This window comes from Daucus carota, chromosome 3, assembly GCF_001625215.2.
Source record: "Daucus carota subsp. sativus chromosome 3, DH1 v3.0, whole genome shotgun sequence".
NCBI classification, from domain to species: domain Eukaryota; kingdom Viridiplantae; phylum Streptophyta; class Magnoliopsida; order Apiales; family Apiaceae; genus Daucus; species Daucus carota.
In genome coordinates this window covers 6605170-6617319 of record NC_030383.2, presented here as the reverse complement: position 1 = coordinate 6617319, position 12150 = coordinate 6605170, and the positions used below count along the sequence as shown (strand labels likewise).

Here is a 12150-nt window from a genome sequence, read left to right as displayed (position 1 = left end):
TTATGTTTACAGAGTAGCTTTTTTATTACGCGAGGTGGCTGTGATATTATTGACCTTCTGCCTATTAAAAATACAAGTTGGTCATTATGTAGTTGCCCAACTTGGATGTTGTTAATATAGTATAAAGTTTCTTCACGTTATTAAATTATTTTTCTAGCTCATCAATACCTATAATCAAGAAAATTGAACACCAAAAACCGAATATAGTTTGTCACCAAATTTTTCAATAGATTTTTTAAGAGACGAATAAATCAGTGTAGTACATACGCATGTCATGAATAAGCATATAGACTCCGGACCGTCGTTATGATTGAGACGTTTTACATATATTTTATCAAGTTATTCTTATCAAATAATACGAACATCTACATTGCTTTAAAAAAAAAACTGTGATGGTATGCATAATTAAATATGGTAAATTAGTCGAGATTTATGGCCCTTGACTCCTTGAGACCGGCGAGAGGAAACAAGCAAGCTAGGGACATATTAGGTGTTCGAAATTAAAAGGAATAAATCTAATTAGAGCATTGTTGGTTATAATTGTTGGCTAAATGGGACCTGTAAGATATTATGTAAAATTTGCTAAACCTGCAAGACATTTTGCTTCAATAGTATTGGCTATATTGGTTGGCTATAATTTAAAAATAGTATGTTATTAATATTTTAGATTGTTAAAATAGAATATATCAGTTCAACATGGTAATAAATGATGTGCAATCTTCCTACAAATTTCTTACAGACCTGTAGAGGTTCGACAAATTTAGTCATCCATAAGAGGTTGGCTAAAATTATAGACAACAGCTCGATGTGGTTGGAGTATGAGTTTTTCGAGCTGTTGGCTAAATATTTTTATTTATGGTATAACACCACCTTTTAGCTAAGGATTTTAAATTGTTGGAGATGCTCTTATGCAATTAATTAAAATCGATTGATATAAAGAGTAATGAAGAATGCACAGTTGAAAATTTAAATTATAGATGACTTGCTTGCTTAGAGCAAGTCCAAGAGTGTCTTAGTGGATGCCCTATATAAATAATAAAATATGATGTCCTAGTAGTTTAGGACATCACTTTTATAAATTCACTCCAACAAAAAGCCTTATCCACAAGCCCTATTATTAAAATATTAATATTTTGAATGAAAAAGTAGAGGGAAAAGTAGTGGGGAGAGAGAGAATGATAATATTTTATTATTAAAAGTGAAATGAGGCTCAAGTAGGTGAGCCCTAAAAATAGGGCTGAAGTAAGTTGTCCTAGTGATTTAAGGCATCACTAGGACACTGTTGGAGCAATGTTTTCAATCAAATGCCTCAAATTATGACTTAGGACATTATTTGAGGCAGCTGTTGGACTTCCTCTTAGAGGCTTAGCGCCTGTGGAAGTTTCAACAAGTAGCGTAGTCTTCGCATCGTGCGTTCAAGAAAAGTGCGCATTTCAATAGTCCATCGTTCAAGAAAGGACCTTCCTCAATAGAGGACAAAAGGCACAAGGAAACGCATTTTAGTCAAGCCTTCAGACATACTCCCTCCGTCCCAGTGAATTGTATACAGTTTCCTTTTTGGGACGTCCCATCAATTGTATACATTCCAAAAGTAGTAAATTTTTATAATATAAAATATCATTACACCAACTACTTTCCTCCACTATCTCTATTTTATAATAATATAAACATTATTACACACACTACTTTCCTCCACTATCTCAAATCTATTATTAAATATTAATGGGTCCCACCACTCTACCCACTTTTCATCTAACTCTACTCATTTCTTACACAATTTATTGGTCTCCGTGTCCCAGCCATTTGTATACAAATGACTGAGACGGAGGGAGTAAGACACAACATTTAGAAATTAGAGTAATTTTTTTGGTTAGTTAATACTACCTCCGTCCCATTTTAACTGATTTTGATTTTTTTACACGTATTTTAAGATGTTAAAAAAATCACATCTAAACATAATTATTTCTTATAAAATTTATATCAAATAAAAGTTTAGAATCTAAACTTTTATTTAATATAAGAATTGAATTTTTTTATTAAGTGTAGATATTGTTTTTTTAAACCTCAATATACGTGTCAGAAAGTCAAACATCAGTTAAAATGGGACAGAGGGAGTAAATTTTATTAGCTCAAATTAAGGATGCGTATTCAACCCGCCTTATTCGATTTTGATCCGGACATTCACCTTACCTTACTCGATTTCGATCCTATATCCGTCCCCTTCAAGTCGGAAATTTGGGGAATTTTTCAAGGACGGGGGATGTAGAAAGTTTTATAAAAAATTCGAAGTTCGGGACGGGAGCGGGAATTCGTGTCTCCACCCCCGATCCATGACTCAATTGTATGTATATATAATTATATATATAATAATATATTTATATATATTATATTATATAAATTATTATAAAAAGATACCTTATATAATAGGGGAATTATCTTGTATATCGACTCCAAAGATTAGGTCGAAAATGACATTTGAAATCTGGAACTTGAAATCAGGAATTCGGTTGCATATGGTTGTATTCAGTTGCATTTAGTTGCATATGAGGTTGCATTCAGTTGATTCTATTGCAATCTAATAGCCCCGTCAGGGGCACCCATGCATCAGTTGTAACTTACAGTTTTCAGTTGCATTTAGTTGCATATGAGGTTGCATTCAGTTGATTCTATTGCAATTGAATGGCCCCGCCAGGGGCACCCATACATCAGTTGCAACTTACAGTTTTCAGTTGCATTTAGTTGCATATGAGGTTGCAACCTTATATGCAACGGAAAATTGTAAGTTGCAACTGATGTATGGGTGCCCTGGCGGGGCCATTAGATTACAATAGAATCAACTGAATACAACCTCATATGCAACCATATATGCAACTGAATTCCTGATTTCAAATTTCAGTTTTCAAATGTCATTTTCGAACTCATATTTGAAAACTGAAACTTGAAATCAGGATTTGTAGTTGCATATATGGTTGCATATGCAACCACGGTATTTTTGAAAATATTTTAGAGAAAGTAGTATTTTTGAAAATAAGATTGAAGAAGGTAGTATTTTTAAAAATAAGATTGAAAACGTGGTTATGAATAAAAAAAGTCCTATATAATATTATTAAAATTAAAAAATAATCTTTGTTTTGTTGATCCAATATCAATATATTATGATATAATATAATTTATAATATTAAATTATCATTTATATATATATATATATTATACAGTTTGTATTATGAAATATGAAATAATATCATTCTATCAGCACTAGAAGTTAACAGTTTGTATTTTTATTAAAAAAATTATATTATATATAATAAAATTATTATTTTTTATTAACTAATTGAAATTTTCTGAATCTCCGCGGTGATCCTCGTTCCTAGTTCGGGATGGAGATCGAGAAGGAAAATAATTCTCATTTCAAATTCGGGACGGATATAAATTTGTGGATGGATATTGAACTCGAGACGGATCTGGTATTACACCGAATCTGTTACATGTACATGTACCAGCCCATAGATCGAATGAATCAATGAACTAATGAGTAATGAGTGACGAATGTAACGTGGGAGAGAGATTGCAATGTGTGATAGATACTCCATAGAAACAAATTCTACTATATTGGTGTACATATGTAACAAGAGTAGAGATTCGGATTTATGTCTGCCGTCCTCAAACGTCGGATCAGTAGTAGTCACTAGTCAGGGCAGGCTCGATGGTAAAAGAAGTCATCTCATAAACTTAAGGGGCCGTTTGGGTGAGTTTAAAATAAGTGCTTATTACTTAAAATAAATAAGTGGAGTAGAAGTTAGAAGCAAGATGAGACTTATAAGTGATTAAAGTGTTTGGGAAATAAGTAGAAGCCCTGAAACAAAAGCTAGCATTCCTAACTTTTTTTAAGTGCTTCTTGACTTCTTACACAAACGGTACGAAATAAGTGCTTCTAACTTATAAGTCGAGAAGTCGAGCTTATAAGGGGGGCCAAACACCCACTAAATATTACAGTAGAATTTTTATTAGAAAAGATTTATATTTTATAAATAACTTCATTATATATTTCAATAAAATTTAAGATTCTCATTATACTGATCATAACTTGACCATAATTTATATATTTTATTATATAAAAAATCAATAATCGCCAAACTTTATTCTTTTTTTTTATCTTCTTTTTTCGAAGGTTGGAATCCTATTATGTTCGATACATATGCCAATGTATGGCTTATACAGTCATGAACCAGCTTCACCGATCTACTTACTCCCTTTTTTTATGTAACACTTTTACTTTTGACACGACTATTTAGATAATTTGACTCGTTAATTTTTTTAGTTAATATTTTTTTATAAACTAAAATTCTGATTATATTATTCAGAAAAAATCAAAAATAGTAAGGTACTACCTCTGTCCTATAATATTTTTCATGTTTATTTTTACCACGTTTGCCCATATATTTTTGATCTTTTATATTTTTAATTTCATATTACTATTAAATATAAAATTTTCACCGTATTAAAGTACTCATGAATACGAATCCAACAAGATCACTCACGACTATATTTAGTCTTATAAATTAGATGTGAATTAATAATTTGTCTTATGTTATGAACAATCCCGATATATCAAACAGGAAAAATAAATAAAAACGGAGGGAACATCGCGTTATAAAAAAAAGCGAGTATCCACTGTGATTGATGCGTGGGCTCCATTGTCGTTCTCCGCCTTTAAGTTCAGACAGATCATCTATTCAACAGGACAGGCGATACAAATTATTTATGACCATGTTCCGTAGAAGGAGCTAGCGTTATCCGATGAATTCATTGCATCTTCAATTCATCAACATTAATATATTTCGAACCTGTCACAAATTTATAATATTGGTATCATCTCCGATGGTACTTATATATGTATTTTTGATTGATAATTATATCCTAATAACTTTTAAAAAAAATTAATATAGTTCGGTAATAATCTCTTTAGAAGTAGATTAGAAGCCAAATTGTCACGCACATACGATAGGAGATATTGCGTAACTAATACCTACCGGTGGGTGGTAGGGATTGAACCACTGTCCAGTCACTAATGTCGCACCAAAACTAGTATTTAAAAACTGAAATTCAAGTATGATGCAGCAGAGATGATTTTCTAAACCTAATTTCCAATATTCAAATTGTTTTATTTACGGCATCATCGGTGTTGTATAGCTCACGGGGAGTAGCAAATTATTTCATAAAATTCACAATAACTTTCTGAAAATGAACTTTAGTCTAAAATATTGTTCTAAATCTAATACCTTCCCATATTTTAAAAAGTAGTTTTTTTGGCAACAATATTATTATTATTCTTATTTAATGACACAATATATACTCTTATCATAGATATTATTCAGCAACATTGATATGGATTTTGCAGTAACATTTTTTTATCGGCGTTCGGTCGAATTTATAGTTACTCATAAATTTACTTGCACCATATATAAATTACCGTAAGTTATAAGGTTTTTGTGGATTATTTTAAATATCTTTAAACGAGTTGTATCAGTGAAGTTATTTGCATGAATTTGTATTACTCATCAAATTTGAATGCTTTAACTGGATTTGAATTGTTCAATCCCACTTAAATTGTTAAATCGGTTAGTTGGTCAAAATAAATTTAGACCATCCTTGAAAACTACCCACGAAGTTAAAATCAAAATAATTTAACATATAAATATATGAACCGAAATATATTATAATAAATTTAAGAAAATATAAACACCATGCTCCTAATAAAACTACGGTTTTTCTATAGTGTGCCTATGGGCACACAATAAGCACAAAATTTGATACTAATTTTTTCTTGTTTTGATTGGCTCACACCTCTTTAATAACGATGGGCCCCTTGCATTCACACCAACCACACCAATCAAAACACACCAAATTAATGAGTTTCCGTGCTTAGCATGTGCCCATGAGCACACGCTAGACAAACCGATAAAACTAATCGAATCTTACCGGACTCCCATTATCCTCACAACAAGCTCATAATAACTGTTTAATGTTTGCAATAATTGGGACAAAACAGAGCCTAATTTGAAATAATCTGCTGGGCCCCACATCTACATATGAATCTCCCACGCCTAAACCACACGATCTTCCCGAATCCCAATTCTTAAACTTAAAATACTCCTACTCGTATTTACTACTCCTAAGCAACAGCTCACACTTTTATGCCTATATCGCAACGCCACGCCGTTAGTTTGAGTAAACCTAACCACGGTTAATATCTAACCATGGTTAATGGATACACCATTTTTTATCCTATAAATGCATACCTTGAGTAAAGCTAGGTTTGCCGAATTGAACTCCCAAACACACCTTTACAAAAATCTCTCCTCTCTCCCCCCTCTCTCTTCTCTCCGCCCCCAATCTATACACACAGTCACACAGTAAAAACACACACAACTATGGTGGATACATCACGGAGAAGAAATGGTCCGGTTCTCAGATCTCACTCGCCGTCGGGGAGATTCTACTCTCCTTCTCCGGCTTCAGCTTCTTCATCTGCTTTTGCCTCATCCACGTTTCGATCTACATCCCCGACGCGTGTCAGTCTCTACAGCACTCCCTCAGCCTCGTCGGTGAAATTCTCACTTGACCGTCCCGGTTCGCCGAGCCGCTCGATTTCTACAACCTCGCGAAACCAGATCGTAAAAAAGCCGAGTCACAATCCGCTGTCGAATCAGAAGAGGACCTGTATGTGCTCTCCGACGAATCATCCAGGTTCGTTCAGGTGTAGTTATCACAAGAATTTGGCGAATCAAACAGCCTCGTATCCGGCGAACAGATTGAACGCGAGGAGATCAGCTATGACGAATTCGCTGGTTCGAATCGGAACAGTTGAAGGAGATCTGGTGAAACGAGCGTTAGCAGCGTTGATTCGACCTTCTTCGCACCACCAGAAGCGACGAGGTTCGTTCGAATCGAGGCCGAGTAGGCTTTCGGTTATGTCGAAAGCTGAAGAAGATTAATAAAACAAATTTAATTAATTATGTTAATTTTGATTAGTTTTGTGTCCTTTACTTTTCCTAATTTCTGACGATCGACGGTGATGACGTGGATCGGAATGGCGCAGGAACGGAACGGACTGTTTTTTAGTTTTCCGGTACCGAAACGATAAGGATCCGATTGAGAAGGATCTATGAGATGCTTTGTGTGTATGTATATACATCATCCATATATATAGAAATCGATTATATGAGTAGTAGCTGTGATAAGAGTAATCTTGGCAGCTTCAAATTTGATTTCTCCATCAAATAAACCAAATAATCCTCTCATAATCGATTTTCGCACATATCCACCTTACAAATTGATCACACAATTCAATCAAGTGTCGCCGTGATATTTCCGTCATTTTTCTGGTCACCGCCTTGATTTCTCCGTCATGTGCCTCGTCAGCGTCGTCGTAATTCCGCTGTGTTCTCATCACTGCCGTGATAAGTCCGTTGTTCTTCTCGTTATGTTCCCGTCAAGTTTCTCGTCACAGCCTTCAGGATTCCGTTGAGTTGTCGTCACCGCCGTGATATGTCCGTTATTCTTCTCGTGACCGTGATTTTGTTGTGATGTTAGCCGTGACGTTAAATTAGACGGTGAATGACTCCGTATGATGATTCCGTCGCGTTCCGTGAGGTTTGATTTGACGGAGGTTTGTATTGTACGCAAGGTATTATTTATTATTTTTATTTTATCGTCATTGATTTAACACATATCCTGCTATTCTAACTTTTTTTTTTTAATCTTTCAGGTTTTGCCATCATTATTTTTTAATTCTCGTGACATTACAGGCTGGATTTATATGGATTTGAGACATTGGAAGACATGGGACGTGACTATTGTACATATGGGAGAATAATTGACTTTGAAAAAATAATTTGGAACCGGTGGTTCAGAAATTATTCATTATTAGGTTCGCTGGAGGAGATTAATTTATTGAATACTAATCGGCATACGGAGAAAAAAATGATTGACGAGCATATCATTATCAACTGTGTTTTAGGCGAGATTTGTGCTACGAGATAGGCCAGTATGAACCATTGACAAATGAACATATACTTTGGGGGATGACAGACCGAGGGTATGGACCAGAACGGGGACTATATTGAAAATCTCGAAAGGAAAAAATAATATCGCTAGCTACTAATTAAAATTGAAGGATGGGCCAAACAGTGGGCAAAAATAATATGGTTGAAAGTTGAAGGATGGACCAAGCAGTGACAGGATGGGAAGCAGACGTATAAAGTATAAACTGAAACAACGTGAATACTCAATAAACAAACGAAAAGAGTGGCGAAAAATAAAACTTGAAAAAAACAAAGGAAAACTGAAGGCTAAGTTAAACATACGTATACGTCGTGTAATTGACCAATACAGTAAAAGGGAGCAAAAGAATTGTTCAAACATCTAAAATTCAAGACCATGATTAAATAGCAAAAACGACAGAATACTGTGCTGGATCGGCTTTTTATCCCGACTCATCTCAAAAATGCCGCTCATTTCATAATTCTTAATTTAAATATTTCTTTCATCTCAAATAAAAGGTAGTATATTTTATCCAATTTAATATATAAATTATAGAAGGATAAAAGATACTCCCTCCGTTCTTCTAATTTTTATACAGTTTCCTTTTCGAGATGTCCTATTCAATTCTATACATTTCAAAATTTCCTCAAAATAGTAAACTTTTATAATATAAAAATCTCATCCACCCACTACTTCCATATGGGTCCCACCATTATACATACTCCCTCCGTCCCAGTCAATAGTATACATTAGGGGACGGGGGCGCGGCACGGACTTTAATGCTTCAATATAGTATAGTTCTGTAAATTATTTTTAAGATTTTCTTTTTTTGTATAAAAATATAACATTTATACTTTTATACAAAAAAGAAAATCTTAAAAATAAGTTGTAGAACTATGTTTTATAAGAGCCTTAAAAAGCGTGTCGAGCAGTGAAAAAGAAACGTATACAATTGACTGGGACGGAGGCAGTACTTTTTTTTCTCCTACTCATTACTTTACACTACTTTGTATACTTTTTTTAATCTCCGTGTCCATTCCAAACATATACATTCCATAGGGACGTAGGGAGTAGAGTACTACTCTACAATACCCATTTTAAAATCTGCTCCAAGGACCACCTGAAGTGGATGGAGATGCAGGGGTAGACAGAGACATTGGGACTAAGATGAATTTATAGGAGTTGATATATTAATGTTGTAGACTAGTACTCCTTCCGTCCCTAAATACTTTTTCTGTTTGTACTTTTCACGTTTGCCAACACACACTTTTTATCGTTAATATTTTTCATTTCGTAGCAGCATTAAATATAAAAACTTCACCGTATTAAAGTACTCGTGAATACGAATCTAACAAGATCACTCATGACTATATTTAGTTTTATAGATTAGATGTAAATTAGTAATTTGTCTTATGTTATGAACAGTACCGACATTACAAATAGGAAAAGAAAAAAGATAGGAGGGAGTAGTATTAAGTATTTAAGTTGAAGATATTAACGCTGACATACATTCTTATGCACGATAACGTAAAATAAGTAACTACATATGTTTATGACTTCTTGCTATCACCAAGGGCCACAACTCCGTGAAAGGCATTTCTATTCTAGCAAGGTGGATTGTTACAAATATCTGGCGATATCAGGATGTCGATTGAATATCTTTCGGAGCACTTTATCTTCTGTACCAACCACATCTCATTTTTACATTCCTATTTTTTTGTTACACTTAAAAATTTGGTTCATATGAGCGGGTGGAATTGAGAGAAGCTCTAGGAATTATTACTGTACTACAGTACTAATTACAATGAGAGTACCTGACTCAAATGCATATAAAATATAATCTTACAAATTTCCTATTTTATTTTTTCATGTAAAAATACAAATAGTAACACTTTTATTCAGAAGAATTTTTTAAAATTTATGGGATTTTGTTTTTATATAAATCTTTGAATAAGTGTCACAAATAAAGAGAGCGAAAAGATATGACAGATATATTAAACAAGAATTTCAATTTCGCATATAACAAGTCAATTTGTGTTCAAATTACTTAACATATGTAGCTACGGTTGAAGCAGTATTGTCAAGGATACATAAAATGCCATTTTGCCAGTGAAATTATTTGTCGCGACGAACCCGGTCTAGATCCAACCGTTTGCTGTACAACGGTCTTAAGCCCAACAAAGTAAGAGAATCTCCAGACAAGTTGGACAGCGACAATGATAACAAGTGGGCCCGCGTGATTGAGTCTTATCACAGAATTCTCATCTAGGAAAACTGGTAGTTGTGCGCTGGAAACTACTCAAACGGGCCACTTCAATCCACTTTAATCCCAGGTCGGTTTGAATTATGAATATCTTATGTACAAGTAGTCGAGCATTACATATCCATACTTGTGTGTCCAGCTAGAAGACGAGGGAATTTTTTCGGTGGCCGCCTAGCTGGCCCCTTTCTATTCGGTTTTATCGACACATTATTCATTTATATTCCACATCTCGCTTTAAAATTGTCTTTATTCCGCGTGCCGGCTCTAAAATCTCAACTTGACGATTTTAGGGTGGGCGCTCTACCATGTTCTTGGAGAAATCATTTTAAAATTGTAAAATTTTTTAGGCACTTTAATCAGATATTAACATTATTCTTATTAAAGATTTTATATAAATAAAAATCATATTGAAAATTTTAATTTATGGAAGAATTGAAAATAATAATTTTTATTCTGCGGTTTATACTCCTAAGCTTGTATATATAAGTCAAACCGACCTCTATAAAATGTGTACGTATATTTCTGTAAAATCGATTTTGTGGGATAGTCATTTTTAACTATATTTCAAATTATTATATTAAAACGGCATAGAAAAGTAATAATTATTTTTGAATATCTTGCTACCCCTTTATAGTCCGAATGTCATTATTTTTGTAATTGTACAAGCTGAGAGGCAAAGAGGCAACCTCAATAGAAATCACTAGAACAGGATCTGCCTGGGATTAGAATCCAAGTAATGAGCGTCAGTTGGTGACCACACCCAACTCCACCACCTTTATCTATCTCTTATCTTCGTTTTGTTTTTACACGTGAAATGTCTCTTCTGCCTGCCGCTCACTTTACATAGAAGAATCATATACTCCTGCAGTCCTGCCTGCAAGACTGCAATTTATACGAGACATGTTTATTGGTCATGTATTTCATTTTTAGATGATGCATACCATATTTATCCAAGGCTAATGAGTTTGACATACCACCTGCATTTTATTTTAAAACACGACTACTATTAACAGTTGCTTCTACGAAATTACGAAATCCTGATAGACTGGTCTAAAAATGCTAGTAATTTAGTATACATTACTTATTCGATTATACTTATAGGAGGCGCAAATACTCTTTGTCTAACCGATGTTGGAGGTCACATATCCGAAAATGTAGCAACCTACTATTGGCAATTCAAAACATCTGGCTCTGCATACAAGCAGGGAGGGAAACTAATCAACAGCGGAGGAAAGGCAAGTTACACATTGTAATCTTATTGGTGAAAAGCATTATTCTCAAGAAATTCAGAAAGCGTGAACAAGTAGACTGCATAAAACTTCTAAACGTATCATTCACCGCGTCATAAACTTGCTATTGAAAATATGTAACAATGAACTAATTTAGCTCAATTCACTTGGTCAACTACTTTGACTGAATAAAGACTGTGGGTTCATAGTAAGTATGTGTGTTGTGCCCACACTGAATTATGATAACTACAATTCAGAAGCTGATGAACATCACATGTGCAACATTATATGCTTTGTTTCTAAATAATACGTTGATAACTTCACTTCAGTTTAGTTGCTTAACCCTCCAAGTGCAGCAAGGCTCTCAGTATATGCCACAACCGACATTTATCTAAGTGAAGCTGGAACTTCTTAGTCACTTTCTTTCTGTAGTCATAGAAGATGTATTCAAAAAATTTATGACCGCAGCAAATATTCCAGTGCCTAAATAACGATTTGCACATAACTATGTGCGACTGATAAAAAGCTGATCTTGCTGTCTGCAATAGCATTCCCAAACGGCCCAAGTCCAGATTTTATGAGCCTCAGAGTTGATGATCATTGCAAGAGAACCTG

The 12150-nt window shown here is 34.1% G+C and overlaps 1 protein-coding gene across 1 annotated transcript; it reads left to right on the top strand.

Annotated features, from left to right (window-relative positions):
• The first annotated feature begins 6305 nt into the window (after positions 1-6305).
• LOC108210724 (uncharacterized) lies at positions 6306-7228 on the top strand. Its single transcript, XM_017382114.2, has one exon. It carries the CDS (start codon positions 6432-6434, stop codon positions 6993-6995), a length of 564 nt encoding a protein of 187 aa, XP_017237603.1. The 5' UTR covers positions 6306-6431; the 3' UTR covers positions 6996-7228.
• The last annotated feature ends 4922 nt before the right edge of the window (positions 7229-12150 follow it).